The sequence below is a fragment of the Chaetodon auriga genome, chromosome 18 (assembly GCF_051107435.1).
Source record: "Chaetodon auriga isolate fChaAug3 chromosome 18, fChaAug3.hap1, whole genome shotgun sequence".
Taxonomy (NCBI): Eukaryota; Metazoa; Chordata; class Actinopteri; order Chaetodontiformes; family Chaetodontidae; genus Chaetodon; species Chaetodon auriga.
Genome location: NC_135091.1, coordinates 9,960,800 through 9,984,853, shown reverse-complemented (window position 1 = coordinate 9,984,853; position 24,054 = coordinate 9,960,800). Strand labels below are relative to the sequence as shown.

General features: G+C 43.3%; 2 protein-coding genes across 2 annotated transcripts in view; one reads left to right on the top strand and one right to left on the bottom strand.

The window, feature by feature from the left end:
- mettl24 (methyltransferase like 24) overlaps positions 1-2,001 on the bottom strand; it is a 35,072-nt gene extending 33,071 nt beyond the window's left edge. The window contains exon 1 of the mRNA XM_076756200.1: positions 1,489-2,001. Within this exon, the coding sequence (XP_076612315.1) occupies positions 1,489-1,827 (339 nt within the window). The 5' untranslated portion in view covers positions 1,828-2,001. The remainder of the gene's footprint in view (positions 1-1,488) is intronic.
- Positions 2,002-8,512: 6,511 nt separating this feature from the next.
- Positions 8,513-23,233, top strand: slc22a16 (solute carrier family 22 member 16). Its single transcript, XM_076756199.1, has 8 exons — positions 8,513-8,694; positions 9,521-9,997; positions 11,175-11,292; positions 14,607-15,168; positions 16,258-16,385; positions 20,954-21,063; positions 21,197-21,296; positions 21,472-23,233. Exons 1-8 carry the CDS (start codon positions 8,651-8,653, stop codon positions 21,664-21,666), a joined length of 1,734 nt encoding a protein of 577 aa, XP_076612314.1. The 5' UTR covers positions 8,513-8,650; the 3' UTR covers positions 21,667-23,233.
- The last annotated feature ends 821 nt before the right edge of the window (positions 23,234-24,054 follow it).

The window sequence follows — 24,054 nt, the reverse complement described above, 5'->3', positions numbered from 1 at the left end:
TGAGCGTCTAATCTATAGGAATGTTCTCTTAAGTTCCTCCATTGCTATTCATCATGGTCACTGGAGGCGTCCTTGTCATCTTCCTCGCAGAGCAAGAGCTCTGCCTTGCAGCCCATTATTTCATCTGCGATGCACGAACATGTGCCGAGGAAAGAGAGAGAGAGAGAGGGAAGTTGAAGGTAGGGAGAAAAACTAAGAGAAATATGGGTTAGAAGTGGGAGGCGAGACTGAAGTTTTAAATTGAGACAGACAGGAGAGATGAAAAAGCAAGGGGGAGGATGAGAGTGCGGAGAACGGGGGACAAGGTAACATGACAGAGCGAAAGAGCAACACTGATCTCGGAGATGAGAGCCTAAAGCAAGAAAAAGCGAGAGGAGGTGTTAAGAAGCGGAGTTAAATGGCAGCAGCATATGACACAGAAATTTCATCAGGGCCCCTCCAGGGCATCGTATGTGACAAATTCTTGTTGTTAGGAAGCAGGGAGAACGAGCATATGGTGGTATGTAATATTGATGGCGCACGAGTGCCCGTCTCTTGGTGTGGCATAATAGCCCTGCAGTGATTTTCATGGCATTTAAAACGCAGCGTTGTTGCTCCTCAGTCTCTAGTTGGTTTAGCTCATTAAAGATTTAAGGACAAAAGAGAACAAGCGTGTCTTACCCCAAAGTAACAGAAAGAAGAAACTCAGTCCAGAGGAAGACAATAGGGGACTGAAAGAGAGAGGAAAGCAAGATTAAGGAAAGAGATTTGTTGAGTGTGTTTGTGAGAGAGAGAGAGAGAGAGAGAGAGAAAGAGAGAGTAGGGGTTTGAGGGAAAATGGAAGTGAAAGGGAACAAAAGGGAGATGATGGATGGAGAGATCAAATGACAAAATAAAGGCTTGAGCAAATAGCCGAGATGAGTCAAAGGGGAAAAAATAAAAGGCCAGAAGAGACACAGAAAGAGGGAAGTGGGAGTTTAGTTAAGCCAGCGCTTTAACACACCCTTCACAGGTCAAGGGTCAAGCCTCTGGAGTGAGTGCATGTGTGTGTTTGTGTATGTGAATAGCTGCGTTTGCTCCAACAGGCACTGTGTCTGAAAGGATCTTTGTTAGTCGGCTCTGTATAGATTTGCATCAGACACAAAACAGCCGGAGGGGAAGTGTTTGAGAGTTTGATTTGCAGTTTGGGTGGAAGCTACACCTCTTTAAATTGTACACATCTATCAAAAAAAGAAATAAATGCAGGCAGCTTTGTACTGCTAAAAACCCCAGTGACAAACTCTCTTTTTCAACTTCAAGGCTTTTCAGAGGCGCTTATTGAACATGCATTGATTCTGCTGCCAGTTCTTCCTTCATCACCCTCCTGGGATTACTGAGCTTTAAGCCAGTGACTTGCAGAGATGGAGTGTCGCTCTGTCTCCTGCTACACTGATTCAGGATCAGATAACCTTACACGAATCTTAATCGCAGCAATTAGGGACTCAGAAGTTGATGGAATATTAAACATACCTTTCTGCGAGGGTGGGGGGGTGGGCAGCATGGTGGTGAGGGGTCCTCTCTGTCCTCATCCCTCTTCCTAGCTGGGCTGTCCTTCTTTAATGTTCGAACATAGGAGATTCTCCTTTTGATGCTCCTGTCCTGCTCCTCAGCTTCTGCAGAGACCTGCTTGGTTCTGCTTTGGCGGCCCCAGTTCTGACTGGACTTGGTGGGACGTCCCAGTGCCGGGGCTGCAGGTGCTCCCCGCCAAGATGTCTCCAGGTAAACATGAACGCACACACACGCAGCAGTGAGTAGGACACCCAAACGCAGCAGCAATCCCCGGGTGAGTCTCTCTCTGCCCATGTCCATCCGCTGTTTTGTCCACTCTGTCCCTCTGGCTCGCCTCAGTCCATCTCCTCAGCTGCTAAGTGTTGGTTTGCCCTTTGCTTTTTCTATCCCATTCTTCTTCTTCTCCTTCTTGCCAAAGAGTTGTCCTTCTCTTCTCTCGTCTTGTCTTCTCGTCTCTTCTCTCGCTCCCTTCAGATCCAAAGTCCACCATTAGACCAAGAGACCCAAGTTAATGAACCACGATGAGTCAAGAACACCACTGCTCGTAAAACAACACACGTGTGCGTTTGCATCTCAACTCCTGTGACTTTGTGCATGCTACTGTGTGTGTGTATGTGTGTGTGTGTCATGAGGCTCTGCAAACAGTTTCACAAGTACAATGTGTGCCGCCCTCTTTGAAAACTTTGGGAACTCCCCCCTCACACTCTCAAGCCCCCCTTTTCCCCAAACACACACGCCCCTTTAATTTGCTTTCTTTTTCTTTCTATCAGGCTCACATCACACACATACACACACCCCTCTGTTGCTCTCCTCCCTCCCTCGGGTTGCCTCTCCCGCCCTGCAGACTCTCGGGTTACTTTGTAACTCTAGATATGGGCAGGGTCTGCACTACGGGCCCATGCAGGTCCCTCTCAGCATCTGTGAACAAGTTCTCTCTCTCACTGAACAGGATCGCTCAGCCTGGATTTACAGAATGGATTATATTGCTCTTAATATTTATTTACTTTTGCTACAAATTAAATTAAAATAACTGTTTAGGAGGAAATTAAAAATATTGGTGGGAAATTCTGATCTGCAACAGTGTTTTCTTTTTATTAACATTTTATTAAATCGATCAGTTTCCAGCCATGTTTCACCTTTTGCTGGTTGTGGTTCTCATCTTTAATACTAACAAGATTAAACAGTTCAATCAATACTCGCAGAGCTCATAGGGGACTGAATGCATTCCTAAATTAATTATCCTGTTATTGCCACTAATAAGTTAGTCCTTGAAATCTCTGGCAACTTGCTGAGACTAACTTCTGTGTCTTATTTTCTTTGGCAATAATTCTCAAAATAATGAATTTGTAAGCCAACGCTGGCCTCATTGTCTTCTCAAGTTACTTCATTAACTTAATCGGTGATTTCCCTCCAAAGACCACAAAATCTGCTCTTATTTATGAACAAATTATTAATCAGAGCTCCTTCTTGTGTGGCCATTTATTAAATATGTTATTGATATTTTAGACTGAAAGAGGACAATATCGTTCATCGGGCCTGCCAAAGCGGATTATTTTTGGATGGAGAAAACCGTTTCACTTGGAAGGAAATTAGGATTTGCCTGACTTCACAGAGCATCTTGACAGAGCTGAGTAAATGATAAGGCTGCCATTTAGAATGAATGACAAACTTTTGTCTTCAGATATGGCCTCATAAGCAGCCCTCTACTGCCCCCTATGGAGTGAAAATAACAGTCCCCCTGCATCTCCATTGATGAGAGTGTGTGGGTATATGCATTGGATTTTCAGGCAAAATTGCAACTCTGATGAGTTTCACAATCATTTTGGTTTCCAATGGCAAAAAACATCCATCAGTACATTCATGCATTCGTGAAAGTATTATACAAGTAGCATGTGCCAGGTTTAAAATACATAGTTTTATAGACCCTGGAGTTGCCTGACTTTCCTCGCACCCCCCTCGTCACCTGCATCTCATTCCCTCATCCGCCCTGCAAATATCTACCAGCCCCTTCCCGCTCACCCCCTGCTGCATCCTCCAAGTCGGCTTGTGCCTTTGCTTTCTAACCTCCATGATCTGTTATCTGCACTCTTTGGTATGCAGAGGAGTTTTGCTTGTGCAGAAACGAAAGCATCAGGATGTTTAGGAATTAATTTAATTAATAAGTAATCGGAAAGCATACGCAGTTCATTGTAGTTTTCTGGGATTAAAAACAGCTCTGACTGTGTATGAAACAGATGCCAGGTATGTGGACAATCTCTACTGCCACCCAGTGGTTAGTCATGAGTACGTATCACCTCCATATGGAACAGATTAGGACTGAAAGTGAGCCTGTGAATGCCTGAAGTGATGTAGGTCAAACTGTAATGGTACTGGAAGCCATGAGAGAGTTTAGATTCATGTAGAAATTAAACAGAGCAGTGATGCGTTTGAAGGTATCACAGCACAGGTTCTGCGTGTTTTTACATGTATGTGCACTGTGCATGACTTTCTGCTGTGTGCACAATGACTCAGAATATCGGACACATGCTGTGTATCACACACAGACATTTCTGTTGTGGCTTTTTCGGATTGAACACAGGAGATTTTTTTCCTTTCTCTTGACGACATTACACATATTGTAATGATTTGTCAGGATTTGGCCAAAATCCGCTGCCACGTGGAATGCATTCATGTCTGGCCGATATTTTCCTCTCTCCTCTCCTCTTAAAATAAGGTCCAGATAGCACAGGTCATGTAAATCTGATCCACTGGCTTCTCCTTATTTAGCAGCACAGTCAAGTCAGTGCAAAGGTCAAACAGAGGTCAGAAAGAGGCCCACTGTCAACTGTGCAGATACCATTAAAGGCACTGCACTGCTTGAATATTAGCTACTGTTTGATTTTCATGACAACAAAGACTGATCGTGTAGGGTGATAAAATCTTTTAATAACTCAAAACATTCAATACAAACAAAAAAAAAAAAAAGTGTTTGAGGACAAAAAGTAAATTGACCCTCCTGGGAATAAGAGGTGAACAATGACTGCACACATGTGTGATTATAGGCTGTAAAAAGCTGTGAGGTTGGGTTCACATTACAAAATTCCTTTTTAGGTTTAGAAATTCAAGATAAAGAGTGCTTGCAGATAGGGTTTTGCATCCCCCCTTGTTAACCTGCCATCCCCCCTCTCCATCCCCTGGCAGCAGAGAGGCTGTTTAGTTGAGTATGTTAGTCTAGTCTGACTGGCTTATTGATCCTTTATCTGACTGAATTTTGAGTGAGAGACAATCTGTGTCCCCGATTTGTAATCCTGCCATTTCCACTCAGTCGTACCCTTCTGTCAATTTCGTCTTGGATCTAAAATATTCTCTAACCTACATACTATAGATACTGAATTCTATACTATTTTACAGCCTATATACCCTATAGAGTAGTGTCACCTTCATGATCAAAGTGGCAACGTGTAGCCACAGAAGACTGAGAGGATCATAGAGACACTGCTGCCTGTAGTGTTCCTGTAATATTCCTATAATAAGGTCTAATTTTACGCTTAACACGTCCTTTAGGAGGTGTACATGGGTGTGTGTGTGTGTTGTTTGGTGGTGTAGCTACAGCGGGGTTCTCCCATTGGGCCATCCCCCGGTAAAAAGTTAACAAATCACAGACAAGCTGTGGCGTATGAAGGTTTCACAACACACCGAGTAAAACTAGATTAAACCGGATGGAAAAAGGCTAATCTGCTCAGTAAAAGAAAGGCCTTTTTTTGTGGCTGGACGCCACCCGGAGACCTGGACAACCTTGACGTCTCGCTCGGTGGGAAGCAGCCAGTTGTGACAGGAGCAGGTGAATTTTAGCACGTGTTTGCTTTCTGCCAGCCCAGAATACCACACGAACACACAAAGTACACAAAGTCTGATTAAAAGAATGTACGCGACCTCAAACCCAGAATAATGCACACTTAAAACTCCATTCTCTATCACTATAATCTGATCACGCAGAAAAAACCCAAAACACAAGTACTGTAATTCACAGACAGATTGAGTGAGTCAAGACTGATTAAGAATACATATATTAGAGACCATAAGACAAATCTGTGAGCTGTTTTTCTTCCGTACCCAACAAATAAGAAAGCAGAACAGGACACGTGCAAAAGCAGCCTCAGCAAAGATGCCTTTTATCCTCAGTGACGCACGACTCAATGTTTTATCGGTCTCCTCTCAACACCTTTGAAAACAAGTAAGCATGTGGACAGCAAACAAAAGGTGACAGGTCGGCGTGAGGGGAGAGAGAGAGAGGATCAGAAGCAGAGACACAGCTCTCAGACTGCAGCGGTCAGGAACTCAGCCACTGTCAGCAGCACGCACTGGACTGTTCTCTCCAGAGAGCTAATTACTGATATAGCCTAATATACGATCTATAAAAGAACAATTACCCAAAACAAATATGATTTTATAGGTGCAGTCTGTAACGCCACCGCCTGGCACACACGTGGAAGACGACGCCTCTGCCGGCGTAGTCTGATTTACAGCAGCAACATCTGCCTGTGCCATTAAGCAAGAAGAGGCCAGAAAAGGCGGAAGATCCTCTGAGTTAAGTGTCATTCAAGCACCAGCAAAACATTTGTACGACACGCAAACGATTTGTTGGAGTTTAAATGTCACATCTGAAGCACTAAATGTTGAAACCTTGTCTTACTTTCAAGCTTGCACACTGGTTCTAAGTTGCCGGTCAGCATGGAATGCCTGTTTCAGACTGTATGATTGTTTCCCATTGGAGCAAGTGGAGCAGATGGTGAGTCAGTGTGATGGCAAAAGCAAACACTCATAGTTTGTAGGTGTTATCCTGCTGAATCCAGCCAAGGCAAGGTAACACTAAGTCAATACAGCCACAACTACTGCACTTATCAATTATTAATCCAAGGCTGAAGAAGAAGAGGCACAGAGAGGTTGACTCTGAGTTTAAGAGGTTCGTATCAGGAATCAGCCTGTGTTTTTTTTTTTTTGGGGGGGGGGTGTTTTGTCTAATATCTGGTCCACTCAAGAGTGAGTCATGCCAAAAATGTGGCGGAGCTCAAAATGAAACACAAACCATGGATTTGAATGCACACGAACACACAAACACACACCGAGGTGAGGTTTGTACATTCTGGCTAAATTTGTGAAGCCAGAAGGTCAGAAAAGGTCTCATTTACCCTTTGAGATTAATTAAGCACAGTATGCTCATTAAACTCTCCCTCCCCTCCACACACACACACACGTGCAAACACACACAACTCACCGCATCGTTTCATTTCCGTGGTTTGAGTCAAGCTGATTAATTTATTGGTTGATCAACAGAAAATGAGTTGCCAGCTATTAATCATTTAATACTGATAAATGCCAAATGTGGGGGATTTCTTGTATGCATATTTCCGACACGCATCAATGATTTGATATGCTCTTCATTTTATATGCCGACGATTGCAATATCTTTCCTCCAGATAAAGACAAACATATTGATTATCCCTTAATATTAAAAAGAGTATCTATATGATGTTCAAGCCTAAAAATAGAACCCCATTAGATCATCTTTGCCCCATTCTCAGAGCTAATTATTTGCCTGAATATGTTTCCCATGTTAAGGTCTGAGGTGTAATCACTGATGATCAACTGGAAAAAGCACATCTCTGTATCCAGTGAAGCTGTAAAACAAATTGGTCTTTTACAGAGAGTAAGACATTTCAAGACGAACCTTTATGGATCTTTATCACTCTGTGATTTATCCTTTCATATCTTATGACAACATAGTATGGGCAAGCACATACAAAAAAACAGTCTCTATTCCATCTTTTTATGACAAAAAGAGCTCATACTGCTCCTGTTAAGTGTTGTTAAACACACTGGACATCAACAAACTTCTGATCAGTTCTTTTGTATTTCAACTTCTTAACAATTTACTACTTTATTAAGTCAGTTTTACAGACACCAGACAGTTTTCAGTCAGGTAGCAGCCATACTGAACAGCTGCTCTGCTTCACTTTGCAGTCACTCCTCAAGTCTGATTTTCCAAAAAGACCTTAAACAACCTCTCTTGAAGGAGTGCAGCAGAATGTAAATGAGGTATGGTACAGTGTAGTTGTTTTTATTTCGTTTTCTCCCTTTGGTCTTTTCATTCATTTCTCTTTTGGAAATTGTATTTTCTTCTTTCTGTCAGATGTGAAATTAATGAGCATTACACGTAGGTGACACGAGCTGTGACTCCACATTGACTCCATGTCTCAAATTTAGATTGATGCACAGCTATGCAGCCCTGGTTTAGAGTGAGTGAAAGACATGAAAAGCGAGATTAACTGGGACCCTTGTGTTTGATTATGAATGTAGCAGCTCATTACCACTAAACTTAAGCGGCAAATGCCACTACACTTAAGCTGTAAATGCCAGACATATGCAGCAGCTGTTTGTTTCACTAAAAGGTTGATCCTGACAGGGGGGTTAAACCCTGGGAGAAATATGGCTCCATGGTGTCAGAGGCCCAGCATTAACACTTTGTGAGTATTATGAGGGCAGAACATTTACAACAGAATAAACTGTTTTATGTCCAGACTGATACCGTCTCCGTCACTGGGTCACACGTCAGGGTTTATCCAGAGGCCTCAGAAAAAGCTGTCATGTGTCAGCAATGCTCTGTATTCAATCACAATAACCTGGCTGTGACCGAGAACGCGCTTTACGCCATTGCTTAATTGTATGAGAATGTGTGATGTAATCAAGGGCCCGTTTATAGAGACCAGACGGGCCAGTAAATGCTCAGAGAGGATTTAAGCCAAAACAATAAAGTCCATCTTACTCAAAGAGTTGAAATGATGCAGTCAGGGAGAGATTAAACAGAACAACAACAAACACAACTTAATAAAAACCTTTCTCTGAGGCGTTCCAAAACATCATCGTCTCCATCCAGAGCGCCGTTTTTTTTCCCCGCAGATATTTCGGTTAAGAGTGAACCCCCTGTGTGCGCGCGTGTGTAGGAGCGTGTGTGCGCTCCTCCTACCTCAACTCCGCTCCGGGAAAGCCACAGTTCATTATTTGTTGTTGAAGCGTTCAGGACCCACGGCCCAGCCGGGAAACAGAGAGACGCACCGGGAGCCTTGACGCGCAAACTCAGGAGAAAATGACCGTCGAGAGAATATTTGATGAGCTTGGACACTTTAAAAGGTATCCAGATTGATTAAGTTACTTGCTTTGGTGTGTGATGAGCTCGGGGGTGTATTTTTTGCGGTGGGCTGTCATCAGCAGCAGCTTTGCAATAGTAACTTCTCAACGTCTGAAGTTATTTTTATTCCATGTTACCAATGCGCATTTGAAAGTAAACACTAAGACCACGAACAGAGCTCACCCTCTTACATTTCAGAAGTTTAGCGCAGTATTTTTGGATATTTTTTATTATGCTTATTGATGAATGAGTCTCCACTTTGGAAAAACTTCTGTGTCCCCTTTGTATTTTTAAAAAGTAGCAAAGTATTTCAAAAGTCATGAGCACTAACACTGTATCTCTGTTTGAGGTGCACTATTTATCAAGTTTTCTTAGATTTAAAGCATGCTGTGAAGAAAATGCTAGAATGTGTCTTTTACCAAGTGTTTTCCTCTGTAATGAATTCATTTTGCTTTTTTTTTTTGTTGTTGTTGTCAGTAGTCAAGAGCATTTATGATAAAGCTTATGTAAAAGTAAAGGGTGAAATAATTGTACTTGTTCACAGCAAGTTCAAACATGTCTACTGAGTCAAAATTTCTATTAAAATCTAGTGCTTTCTGTGATGTTTGTTTGTTTTTGAACAAATCAACACCTGTGCAGAGATCAGTATGGATATTCAATGCAGAAGCACAAATAGGTTTTTAAGGTTCATTGCAGAATGAGTTGTTTAGGTCACCTTTTTGCAGTTGTCTGCTAAATGGGAGACCGAAAGGGCTGCTGCCAAATCACGAAGCTCTCTTCCTCTGCTCCTCTGTGAGCACCTTTTTAATGCACTTTCTTTCTCTCCAGATATCAGGCATGTCTGTACTTTGCAGCAGTCTTCCAGGCTGTAGCCTGTGGGATCCACTACCTGGCGTCTGTCTTCCTAGTGGAGACGCCAAACTTTGTGTGCAGCGTGCCCGGCAACATCACTGATGTCCTGTATGGTAACCTGACGGGATCCACTCTGGAAGACTTCCTACCGGTCTTCAATCCGGGGACTGGACCCCTGGTGGTCAGGACGGCTGAGGGAGAACAGTGGGAGCTCAGCCGGTGCCGGTGCGCTCTACGCATCGACCCAACAGGCTTCACATACGACTTTGATGGCAACAAGACAGTGAGAGCCTGCGATGAGAACTTTGTTTTCGACCATACTGAAGTTCAGCAGAGCATAGTGACGGACTGGAACTTGGTGTGCGCGAGAGAGTGGCTGGCCAAGCTGTGCCAGCCCACCTTCATGCTGGGGGTGCTGATCGGAGCGCTGGTGTTTGGGGACCTTGCTGACAGGTAAGCACGGGCTGGAGGAGGAGGGGGTGGGTACTATCTTGCAGAGTGACAATTCACACATGGGAGGCAAAGTATGTCATTTAAGACACAGGGACTGCAGTTTCACCACATTAGCAAGTTCTTTTCACTTGTGCATGGAAGCATAGGTGCAAAAAGTACAGACTCAGGAGACATTGTTGCACTTCTGCCACAGCATTTAACATAACACCGTTCTCTCTTAAGCACAGTTATTGATGTGTGAGCACAGGACTGGGTGCACACCCACGGTGTGGGACAAGCATGGAGGTGTGGGACAAGGGTGATTGGAGTGACAGTCAGGCAGGAAAAGTGGATGGCAGGAGTGGATGATGGGATTGAGGAATGAAAGAAAGGGAGGAAGAAGAGCTGAGAGAGGCAAGAAACAAAAGGTGCCTGGGCACACTTTGGTCAGATCAGGTGATCTGTCCAAACAGCAGCCAGCTGTTTGGCCAAGACTGAAGTGGTCAGCATTTAGAAGTTGGACTTTAGCCTGATACAGTCAGAGTGCAGGGTAATCTTGCTTTGATGTCCACCTAACCTATCTTAAAAAATGGATCCTACTAACAGAGTTAAGATAGAAAAGGTAATAATTAAGTGCTGATTGTTATAATGGATGAGTTAATCATCCTCTGGTCTTATGCTTTTTTGGTCTGATGGTTGAGTGCTTATATGGGCTGGGCTTCATCAAAGTCTTGCCTTGATGGCTCACGCTATGAAGTCAAGTTTTGCTTGTTGGTGGCTGTGAGTGACGCTGAGCAGGCAGCGGGCCTGTGCAGCATCTCTTTCATGTTGAGGACAAAGTGCAAACCCGTGTTTGTGTTATACTCTAAACACAGAACTCGAGAATGTTGGTGTTAAATGTTGGATAGGTAGAATTTCAAGCTTAGTGTGATCATCTGAAAATTAGCTGTACCCGTTTGCCACAGTTAACATTTTATAGCAGAACTTCAGTTGCGTTCCTTTTGGTTCTGCAGCTGTATTTGAATATGTACTGTAAGCCAGTGCCTACATTATAATGTTGGTCTGTACTGCTGCAACCGAAAGTCCCAACAGAACTTTGATAGTTAAATGATTCTTTTTCAATGCATTGCTGACTGGGACTCGTTAACTCAGCTACTCTCTCCCTTTCTCTGCCTGCTTGGGCGTCTCTTTTCTCCAGAGTCGGTCGTGTGAAGATCCTGATGTTCACCAGCCTCTGCCAGTTTGGGCTCGGGGTATCCGTAGCGTTCTCTGGAAACTACTATTTCTTTGTGGTGCTCCGCTTCCTCCTTGCCATGGTGAGTTAAGTGTGTGTATGTACTATATGTGTGCGTTTGGTTCTGGTTAATAGCCAAGCTTCAGAGTTTGCACTGAAACTATCTTTTATAGTATCTTATTGATGAATCTAAGGCTGGATATCAGCCTGTAATTGGTGAATGCATTACCATCTAGGCTGGGTTTCTTAAGTAAGAATTTTATAACAGCTGGCTGGGAAGATGCCTGTTTGCGGAGATGTATTTATGATGCTCAGGGAGTAACTTGAAACACTGTCAAACACCTGCTTTAAAAATGCTGCAGGTACAGGGTCAACACATGATGTGGACGACTTAGACTCAGTGACAGTCTTGCAGACCTCAGCTAATGTGATGCAGGTGAATTTTCCCATGATTACATCTGTTTGACGGGGTTTGTTGAACTCATCTGTGTTCACATCAGCAGCAATGCTGGCTCTAATTGAAGTTATTTTGTATTGAAGAACGATGCAAGTTCTTCACAGTTTGATGTAGAGAACTGTAGACGGGTGGGGGCAGAGTTGAGTAGTAAGAATGGGAATTAATAATCTAGAGGTGACAGCATACTCTGTAATAATCTTGGAAAATTGATCCTTTCTTGCCAGATGTGTTGCTTTGTTATAGACAGTCATGGCTTCCTGTATATATTACAGTGAACTGTGAGCCCAGTTTTCCTCTTTCTTTCGGCATCAAAAAACACAACCAAGTCCAGATTGTTAACATACTGATGAGTGGCTTCATTTCCATGTGTTTACATGTTCTGTGATTGCTATGATGTGTTTGACCATGCCTTCGGCTGTTTAAGATCACCACTGTGTATAAGGAACCAGCCCAGTGTCTGTCTCATTTCTGATTGACGTCTCAGTGATGATGTCAGTGGTTATTGCTGTTTAATAGTTCATTATCTGGAGAATGTGATGATGAGGGAGGTTTGATCCCTGACAAGGAAAGAAACATCTTCTGAATGCTTGAGTAAGGTGAACCAGAGGGTCAGGTGAAGGTGGAGAGTCACAGACCATCTATGTGTTGTTGTTTGTGCTTATCTGTGCAGTCTTGTTTTGATTTGGCAAACCGTCTTTTGGCAAGGCGTATGACACAGGTTGGCGCCGAGCAGCCTGCAACCAGCGATGTTTGGATGTACCTTATCAGGCTTAAAGTTGTCTTAACAGTTCCGAAAGATACTGAAACTGTCATTAAACTTCAGCACATGGGTGAGTCATGCCACTGTTAGCCATGTATTTGAGGCAAGGAGTCTGCTGAAAGATTCCATTCCTTTCCCCAAGGTTGGAATGGGGTCTGATATGAATACATGCTGTGACTGACAGCTGATCAGTTTCTCCAGTAGCAGGCTAAAGTCTTTTTTCCGGGCTTCAGAGCCAGTTTCCTTTGCAGAATGTGAAAAGATCCAGTGTCAATGATAATCTTCCTGTCACTTGGATGTGTGGGCAGCAGCTCTGTTAGCTCTCTGACAGATGCGTCATTCATAGTGAGATTTTCAGTCTTTGCATTCTTACATGCTTGGTTATATAGAGTCCCCAATCAGAATCGTGTTTGGCTTGTCAGGTGTGGGTTTACTATTATTATTTCTGGCCCTCCATCTTGCAGTGGTTTTGGGGCTGTGTCTTGGGCCTTAATGCTCATGGTGTGATTAGGTTCCTTGGCCTCAACATTGATTCAGAGTCAGTGGGTCGTAGCTGTTTTGCAGTGAGAGTTCAGGTGGTGGAGTGAGCGTTGGTGCTCTCTTATTTCATTTCTTGCTGGATTTGTCTTTGCGGTGGATGACGTCAGCCCCTGTCTTGACTGGAGTGGATGCTCTCAGTCTGGTGCCGCTGCTGTGCCAGTGAGAAGCATCATTAGGGAAGGCTGGTCTGGGAGCCTCAACAGCTGATCCATTGGCATTAGGACACATCCAGGGCAGCATGTCAGCCAAATCTGTGCAGGATACTCTACAGCTGAAATAATCCCGTCTATCAAAGTCTGTCCATTTTCAGCACCTTGTACAGAGGCTGCCACAGAGCCGATGAATTGCTCATTCTCACGTATTTGATGCGTCTTTTCAAGCTGTGCAACTCTGAGTCAGTTGCTCACAGTCCACACAGCTCACAGATTTTGCCATCTTCTCTCCGTCCTAAAGGAGGTCACGCTCGCACAGTGCTGAGAAATAATGCATATGACATTTGCATTTACCACTGAGTTGAGTCGATGTTCTTGTAAAGCCCTTAGCTAAGTGCCGAAAAAGGAAATCAGTCTCATAAATGAAATCACTCCCCGTACTGTTAAAGGTCAATTCGTACAGCAGACAGGAATTCCCAGACCACCGTGTTGAAAGTAAGTAATGATGGGGAATTTATGAGATTAACAGTAGTGCAGCAGGTAGGTTTAGTGGTCCTGGTATGTTAATGTGTATACACTTTGGTGTTTTTGCATACAGAGTAACACATAATAAAACGTACATAAAATAACATGTTTACAAGGCAAAGGAAGGGAGTCCTTACGGTTACAAGTCCACATGGCATGAAGTTGTGCGGAATGAGCCCCTACAATCTGTCCACTGTTTCCCTCCTCTCCGTCTTCTACCATCCCCCCAGTCCTCAGCTCCAGCTGTTGTTTTTCCACACAGAATCAGACTCTGAGATAGGGTGCACTCACACTGCACAGCCGCACTCAGCAAAGTGCAGATTCAATCTTATGAGCAGGGACTTATAACCTGTTGCACAGAGATCTGACAACAGCATATCTACCTGCAGATATATCAGCATAAAACTGTACACTTCAGGGTGACTGTATATGCATGCAGATGGCACCGATAGTGAACAGCAGCTCGAGCAGCAATCATCCCCAGTTTCAGCTTGAAAGCAATATAACTATGTAACTTTTACAACTTTTCAAACTTGAATTCATAAGTGATGAAGTTCACTTTTGCTCTGATCCATACATTCAGGGGTCTGGCTGCTGCAGTCTGACTCGGTCTGGTATGACCAGCAGCTTACAGCGGCTAATGTTAGTTGTAGACTGATGTAGCCTCTTTAACTGTTTTCTGACTTTTACATTATTTTCTATTGTCATACTCTTACATTTAGTACATGGCTTTATCCCATGGCTGCTTGTTGTACACACAGTGTCTGCTGCTGAAGATATGGCTTAAAAGAAAGACGGGTTCCATTTCAAATCCTTAAATACTAAACAACCAGACCATTATGTGTAATGTGTAAATTAAAAATATGTGTTTCTTTCTTTAAAAGTTTGTGTGTATTTAGTAATCCCCCTTCCCCTTTCCCACTTTTATCCATGTCCCTCCTTCCCATCTTTGCTATTGGCAGGTGTCCAGTGGCTACCTCGTGGTCGTGTTTGTCTATGTCACAGAATTCACCGGCATCAAGGTACGCACATGGACCTCTATGCACGTGCACGCTGCCTTCGCTGTCGGCATCATGACGGTCGCTCTGACTGGTTACCTGGTTCGGGTCTGGTGGATCTACCAGATCATCCTCTCCATATGCACCTCGCCCTTCCTGCTCTTCTGCTGGAAGTTCCCTGAGACGCCCTTTTACTTGGTGGCCAAGGGCCGCTACAAGGAAGCTGAGGCCCTGCTGGAAGCGATAGCACGCTTCAATGGCATTGATCACAGGCTGAAGGTGGAGGAGCTCCTGCAGCCAGAGGAGAAAGAGAACGGCGGAGCTCTACTGAAGGCGGAGGAAGAGGAGCGACCATCGCAGTCTGAAAAGAAGCTGTCCATCCTGGATCTGTTCGGCAGCTGGAGGATGGCGGGCCGTACGTGCACAGTGTGGGCCATCTGGTTCATTGGCAGCCTGGGCTACTACGTCTTCTCTTTAGGCTCAGTCAACCTTGGAGGAAACCAGTACATTAACCTCTTCCTTGCTGGTAAGTGAGTTGATGTAACTTCTGGTCAATCTTTCACTTTGACACCCAAGTCCCATCAATGCCAAGTGTGAAGGACATTGAGGCCTCCTCAGCTCACCTAACTTTGTCAATGCACAAATGAACTATTCCATCATATCCATAGATTTCTCCCACAGTAGTACCACACCATCCTACTTATGTCGTCCAGTCATAGGTGTATTTGTGTTTATAGACGGATTAGGCAGCTGTTGTCAACTGCTTTACAGACTTTGGGTCTTAAATACAGAGTAGGTTTGAGTCACTTTTTTTTTTTTTTTTTTTTTTTAATTCATGGCTGTTTCAGTGTGTGCGCAGTGAGGCTGGGGACTTTTCAGGTAGCCTGTGTAATCTAATAACGATCTCTTCCCATGTAAACAAATAGCCCTCTTAGGTGTCCCGGCCCTGTTTACCAAGTTGAGTCAAGTGCTATTTAAAACTGACAGCTTTAACACTATACTCTGTTTGCAGTGTTCGTGCTGTACACTGTGCTGTAGCTCGTTCATGTGGTGTCGAGTATTAGTTCGGGGAATGTTATTGGGAAGGCAGTGAGATGTTTCCTGCTCTCCAGATTGGCTTTGTTTACTGCTTTGTTTTTGGAAACAAAGCAGGTCAGAGTAGCCTGTGAGCAATTAAGAATAACTAAAGCCCTCCATCTGCGAGCTCAACAGTGTCTCTGTGGTTTTCCATCGAAAAGAGAAAATAAGATTTGTACTGGAATAAAGCATTTTTTCATTAAACAAATCAAGAACTGATGTTTTGAAAGCAGGAGGTATCCCCCAGTATAAACTTTAAAGATTGTTTTTCTCACAGTTGTAGATAGATCTGGTGCAAGTAATTTCTGGGAATCACATTCGATCTGCTCAGCAGAGGATGTACAGTATTTACATATTGATATGTCTCCTTTAATATCCAGTATCTGGAGACACAGAGTAGAGCACATTTATGAGGCTGGGCTTCAACACCATTTCAGATGCCGGTTATTTAGGTCCTCTAGATAGAGTGTCTCGGTGTCAAGTGTGTCGGTGTTGTGATAACCTCTGACTGAGATCTGATGCGATTGGCTGTTTCCAGGTGCAGTGGAGCTCCCCTCTTATCTGGTTGGCTGCTTTGCAATGGACCGGATTGGCAGGAAGAAGACTTGCGCCCCAGCGCTGCTCCTGGCCGGGGTCGCTTGCATGCTCATCATCATGGTCCCTGCTGTATGTACTGAGAGTGTGTGCATAAGAGACAGTATGTGTATATGTTTAAGTAATTTAAGTGTTGGTACCCTTAAACCTTAACGTTGTAATAATAATCATCTTATTATTCAAGTTTAGTATTTCTTCAGAGTTATAAAACTACTGGCTCCAACACAATTTTTATTGGCCCCGTAATGAAAACAATCATGTCGTAGAATATTTTACAAACCAAACAATCAATTAATGAAAGATAAGAAACGAATCAGCAGATGTACTTCATCCACCACCGTCTTTATTACTTAAATGTTAAATCCTGATTTCTAACTACATTTGGAGCATTACACATGCAACAACGATGCGTCTGTCAACAAGATGTGACTGTTAGTTGTGGGGAGTTGGGGGAAAGCCAGAAATAGGACTAGCTAACTGTAATACAGGGCTATTTTTAAAGTCTTTTATGGTCCAATCTGTCTGGACTGTTAGCTCTTGAGTTTAATGCCCTGAGATAGCCCCAGGCCAAAGGACCACTGTTACTGTTGAGCCCTGATGTACAACACATGCAGTTCCCAGTGTGTGTGTTCAGAGCTCAGATACAGATTCCCAAGAAGGGCAGTTCATTTGCAGCTCACCCAGTCCATGCATACAACTCCAAACCTCACAGGCCAGGTAGGTACACGTCAGAGGCAACAGATCAACACACACAGGTCAATACAAGGCCGCGACACCATGAATTAAAGTGATCCTTATAAATCACAGAGTTTGAAAGAATGTAACAGTCATTTAAAATGTCCACTGTCTGCATTTAACAGCCTGATAGTGAAAGGAAGGGAGGACTTCGAGTTGCAGTTCACATCATAATGCCGTCCTGAGGGTGTTACAGCGTCAGCTCTGACCCAAATTAGCACTGCTTATGCTTCAGTTGGCAAGCAGCTGGTGCATAATGTCCAAGTAAATATGACCTTTGACACTGAAAGCTATTGTGGGCAGAGAAAATTCGCAGAGACAGCAACGAAAGGGAGTCGATGTGTCGCTGCAGTAACTTTCTCGGGAAGACACGATTTTAGGAAACTCCGCCTGCAGGCTTATATACACGCCCACATGACAGAGTGCGTGTTACTTTCTTTCCCAAACCGCATTGACAAATGTATCTTACCTCAGCAAAGATGCCATAGTCTCTAAGATAACTAAGTACTGAACAGTTTGACAGTGAATAATTGTGTTCAGAAACACTTTAGTGACCACATAGAATACATGAACATGCTTCCTACTGACTGGATCCACATACAGCAGACACTCACATTCTTTTGTTAGTCAGACCAGTTCAAAAACTAGTTCTGGTCAGCTTGGCAGTCTTCAGTATTATGAGAAGGGTAGCTTATCTTATCACCTCTTCCTTAGCTGCTTCCCTCTCCTGATAGTGACATTGCAAATGCAGTACATGCAGTATTTGCACACTTCCTCAGCCATTGGTGTGCAGGTTGTGACAGTCGCTCGACCTCATGTCAGCGTGTGATTCTGTGTGTGCTTTGCTGCTGGGTGTCTGAGCTGTGATAGTTTAGCACTAATACATTCTGTGAACATACAAACATGCATAAGTGTCTGACAACAGTATGGAAAGTGATATCATTCTTCTCATCTCACTCTCAGCAAGAAAGCAAATAGGCATTCAGGTGTCTCAGACAGCACTGATTTAACATAGCTACTCTGAGGGCTCTCGCTATTGGGTGCTATGTTTGTCTACATAGCTACACTGTGCTGTATTAGTGGGATTTACAGTAATAGCTCTTTCAGGCCTTGCATTTCTACCTATTTACACTAATTTCAGTGGCTGTACTTACCCCAGTCTGTTATATAACTACTAATGCTTTTTCGAAACACTACACACTGTTAACACACTGCTAAACCTTTCTGGTATAACTGGCATCTACACAAAAAAATAAAAATAAATAAATAAATAAAAATTGGCTCCTGCCACCATGGTCCGATTGGTGCCAACAGCCCTGTGTCTGTGTCATACATTCACATGTGGCTTCATGTGTTGCGTACTGCTCGGACCATGCAAACACGCCATAGCCTCACTGTTAAACACTGTAGATGTTAGATACATTTACTAACCAACAGATATTGAATTGTTGGATTTGGTCCAACAGTTATTTGCGTTGCAGCTCACTTTCCAAGAACATTTTCACATGCACATGTAGTACACTGTTACATTCACACACAAACAGTGGAATAATTTCCCAAATTGGGATCAATAAGGGAACAGTCTAAGTCTTGTGTTTCCATAATTTTTGTGGACATTACATAGACTTATATTCATTTCCTGGAGATGTTCCTAACCATAGCCATAGCCACTGCTTGCCTAACCATAACCCTTACCTTATCTTTAACCCCAGTCTTCACCCTAACATGTACTGATTTACATTATGGGGGCTTGAGTTTTACCTCTATAAGGGAGGCAAGTCCCCACAATGTGACCGTGTAAACAGTCCACACAGTCCAAGTTCAAATGTCTACAAACATAAAACCCTTCCATTCCATTAAATATGTAAAATCAGCCTCTACAGTATATCTACAGGCTTCTTCTGCTTGCTCTCTGCTTTGCTTTCATTCTTTTGCTCATATACTTGTTGTTTTCTGCCAAAATTTTTTGAAGAGTGGGTCAGGGATGCTTATAAATCACAGGCATCACTTTTATTATGTCTCAGTATCGCGCGAATTTGACCTCCAAACAGCACAAGCTCTTTTTGCTGTGTCTGTGACTGGAAACCCTGCATCAGGATGGAGACAACATGACAAAATCTGTGAACCGCACAGAGTGAGCGACAGCGACTGACTGTTCGGCTTGAAAGGAAGATCGAACGCTGCATCAAATACGTGAGAATGTGCAATTCATCGGCTCTGTAGCAGCCTCTGCACAAGGTGCTGAAAATGGACAGACTTTGATAGACAGGATTATTTCAGCTGTAGAGTATCCTGCACAGATTTGGCTGACATGCTGCCCTGGATGTGTCCTAACACCACTGGGTGAGCTGTTGAGGCTCCCAGACCAGCTTTCCCTAATGCTGCTTCTCACTGGCACAGCAGCGGCACCAGACTGAGAGCATCCACTCCAGTCAAGACAGGGGCTGACGTCATCCACCGCAAAGACAAATCCAGCAAGAAATGAAATAAGAGAGCACCAACGCTCACTCCACCACCTGAACTCTCACTGCAAAACAGCTACGACCCACTGACTCTAAATCAATGTTGAGGCCAGGGAAACTAATCATACCACGAGCATTAAGGCCCAAGACACAGCCCCAAAACCACTGCAAGACGGAGGGCCAGGAGACATATTGCTAACTCCTCATCTGATGAGCAGAGGGCCAGAAATAATACTGGCAAACCCACACCTGACAAGCCAAACACGATTCTGATTGGGGACTCTATATAACCAAGCATGGGAGAATGGCAAAGACTGAAAATCTCACTATGAATGATGCATCTGTCAGAGAGCTAACAGAGCTGCTGCCCACACATCCAAGTGACAGGAAGATTATCATTGACACTGGATCTTTTCACATTCTGCAAAGGAAACTGGCTCTGAGGCCTGGAAAAAAGACTTTTGCCTGCTACTGGAGAAACTGATCAGCTGTCAGTCACAGCATGTATTCATATCAGACCCTTTTCCAGCCTAGGGGAAAGGAATAGAGTCTTTCAGCAGACTCCTTGCCCCAAAATGCATGACTAACAGTGGCATGACTCACCCATGTGCTGAAGTTTAATGACAATTTTGGTATCTTTTAGAGCTGTAAAGACTGTTTTAAGTCTGATGCGATACATTCAAACTCCAGGCTGCAGGCTGCTCGGTACCAGCCTGCGTCATGCTCTTGACATGCTGTGCTGTGCTGTGCGTGCTTTGGTACAGCATGTCAAGAGCATGCCAACCTGTGGCGTACTCTTGGTATGCCATATCAAAACAAGAACGTCCAGATAAGCGAAATTAACAGCACACAGAGGCAGGTGGCCTGTGATCCTCCACCCTTACCTGACCTTCTGCTTCACATTACTCAAGGCATTCAGAGGGTGTCTCTGTCCTTGTCAGGGATCAAACGCCCTTCTTCATCACACTCTCCAGATAATGAACTATTATACAACAATAATCACTAACATCATCACTGAGACAGACAATCATCAGGGCTGAACGCACTTGGTATCACTAGATGACCAATAAACCCTGAAGGGTGACCTGAATATTCATATCACAGAAAAGTACGACTCCAAATTATGTTTAATCCTGTTTTTATGTTCCTTCTGTGTATTACCTAGAATGAAATCACGTCAGCATAAACTCCAGTTCAAGCATCCATAGAGCGCTGTAAGAGAGCTGCTGTTTATAGCTTGACTATTAATGGAGTCTGTGGTCTCATGAAAAGGTCAAAGGTTTTTATATTTCTGTGTATGATGAAATCAGATGTAATATCATTCACAGGGTGAAGTTTTTTTTAAGGTTCTTTAAGTTCAAAATGGTGTGTAAATGATGAAACTAAAGTTCCCGTTTATACTATGAAACGTGGAATAAACGTCTTGTTTGTCCCTTTCCACAGGACATCGATGCGCTGGCCATTGCTCTCTGCATGACAGGGAAGTTTGCCATCGCCATCGCCTTTGGTCTCATCTACCTGTACACCTGTGAGCTCTACCCAACCATCATCAGGTAAGAACAAACTGAATCAACAGTGTTTTATGCAGCAGCTGCAGATATGATACACTTTTTGATTGGTGTTCGGCCTCATGTATGAAATCTGTCTTTTCTACTGTTGCTGACCTTGTGTGTGATCTCCCTCCAGGTCTCTGGCAGTGGGTAGTGGCAGTATGATGTGCCGTGTTGGCAGTGTGGTGGCCCCCTTCTGCGTGTACCTGGCTGAGGTCTGGGTCTACCTACCACAGGTATACCTGTTCTCTTCTGGCTGGCTCAGATATTATTTAATGTCTAACAACCTGTTATTACCTTGTCTACTCTGCCACCTTTGCACTTTGTTCTAGTTTATCTTACAAGGGTTTCCTGGCAGCAAAACAAATAAGCAATTAATTTTTTCCTTTATTCACCACGACCTCTGTGTAGCTCATCGTTGGAATCCTGGCTTTTGTAATTGGAGTGCTGACGTTGTTGTTGCCTGAGACCCTGGGCAAACCTCTAACAACCACCTTGGAAGAGGCTGAAGCTCTAGGACGCGAGCCCAGCAAGAAGAACTCCACCCTGGGCAATAAAGATGCAGAGGACCGCTTGGAGATGAATCAACATGAAGCCAAGGTCTGAGCTGTACACTGCTGGAAAACCAGAGAGAAAAGATTCACACAGAGAAGCTTTGGAAAGAAAAATGAAGGGAAAGGGAGGAGGTGACAGCTGGCAAGAAACTGAAAGAGTAATATCATTGATTTATTGGATTGTTGGAAGAAAATGAAAAAGAAAAAGAGCAAGCTTTATTCAGAACTTGTTGAAATGACGTGTTTGTTGACGTTTTGTTTGGCAAAGTGACCAACAGTTCAGTACCTTAAGGATCCTGAGACATTACACAAGCCCTCCTGCACACACACACAGAAGTCAGTGATCAGTCACAGATACGGTGCAAACGCAGCAATCAGTTAATTCACTTATGGAGAAAATCAAGTGTTATGCATGTATACATATTGTGTGTCCAAGACAAAGGAAACATGAAGTAAATTGAAGGATCATTTCAGTTTTTTGACAAACATCAGTCATATTTTTGAAGTTTTGCCCATCATTTCTAGTAGTCATGATAACTTTGTGCTTACTAAAGTAAGTTGTGAGATCTGGGAGCATGCTCGCTGGACTGCTGGGCCAAACTGCAAAAGTAACACCCAAGTTGTAATAAACTGGAATTACCCTTTAAAAAAAAAGGAAGTGAGTGTGAGTATATTAGTGATACAGCAGTCAGCTTCTGCGCTGTGATTGAGTTACCTCTCAGTAATCGTCAGTGCAGATCATGGCTATGTCTCTCTGAAAAAACATGTTAAAGGTGCAATGTTACTCTAAACACACAATATCATACATCGCATTTCCATGATCTAAACAGCAGGATGTTTTGTCTTAATAACAAAGAAGTGCCTTATTTTTAAAGTCACGTTTTTGTTATTTTCAATGTTGTTGTTGTTTTTTTTTTTTTTAAATCTCAGGGCACGAGCTTTTGGATATCACTGTGAAATGATTCTGATTACATCTTTTCCTTTTACACTCAGTTTGACAGAATCCGTCTTGTTTATGATCCCATTGCTTAGCTTTAACTTTATTATCTAATGTGTGTGTGTGTGTGTGTTGGTAAGGTCAAAGCTGGTGTCGTGTTCTCTACATGCATACTCTGTGTATCCAATCTAGATTCTGGACATCCTGAAGGAAATGTACATAGTTGTACTACATTATATATGTTGAAGAGTCAAGATGTGATCTCCAGATGTTTGGACCAAAGGCAGGAATGAAGCACAGCAGTGTCTTCACCTGCTTCCTTATACTGTAGCATACCACTAGCATGATTTTGTTTCATATCAAGTGGTGATGCTTTAATTTGAAGGAGAGCGAAAAGCCATGACAATTAACTGATCTCAGAGGGTGATGAAAATACTCAGGTTCATTATTCAATTCTGATCAGCTTCACAATCAATCGTTTATATGTTAGTATTGTTTTTCTTTCATGGTGGAAAACTAAATCTAATGAGGTTGTTGGCGTCTTCATTTCTACGGTGCACTTTTAAACTCTGTCTTGTTTACAGTACTTGTATCTGCTGTAACAACCGCAGTTCTGCAGTGAAACTGAGAAAGATCTCATTTGATAAATGAGCTCCTTTGTGAATTAAAAGCTCTCTCCCTCTTCCTCTCTCTCTCTCTCTCTCTGTCAAAGCAGAGGGTTCAACCTGGTGCTGGAAAAGTAGGGATTCTATTTTTGTCATACGGGGAATATAGAGCAGATCTGGGAACAGCCCACCAACACTAACAACTTCCTATTCGCTGGTGGAGAGGAGGTCCTCACTGCCATAACACCGGCTCCCTTTTGCAACACCCAGCACATGAACAACCCCTCTGTGTTCAACTTTGGAGATGCATGACCGCTGTGTGTGTGTGTGTGTGTGTGTGTGTGTGTGTGTGTGTGTGTGTGTGTGTTTGTTTGTATATGTGTGTGTGTACCCATGTACTACTCACCTTGTGGGGACATTAATCTGTTTACACAGTCACATTGTGGGGACAAAATGAAGGTCCCCATAATGTAAATAGTTACATTTTAGGAAGAAGGCTTGAGTTAAGGTTAAGGCTAGGTTAGGGTTGGGCTAGTAGTGGTTATGGTTAGGGTTAGGGTAAGTGTCCAGGAAATGAATGGAAGTCTATGTAATGTCTCCAAAAGTGATGGAAACATAGCTGTGTGTGTGTGCGCATGGAAAAGCTGCAGTTATGCACTTAACTTGAACCTAAACAACCAGGCTGCTAATGTGAACTTCCAGTTCTGTCATGATGCTGACTCCCTGCACTCTGTACTGTGTGTGTACTCTTGTAGTTAAAATGCATCTTTGTGAGGACCAACTTGAGCTGTAGACTTTGTGAGTCAGGCGTTTTTTTTCTTTTATGGGGGAAAGTAGGGACTTACTTCTTCAGGGTTATGACTTTGTTTTTAGGTTAAGGGCTTGGGGATGATTAAGG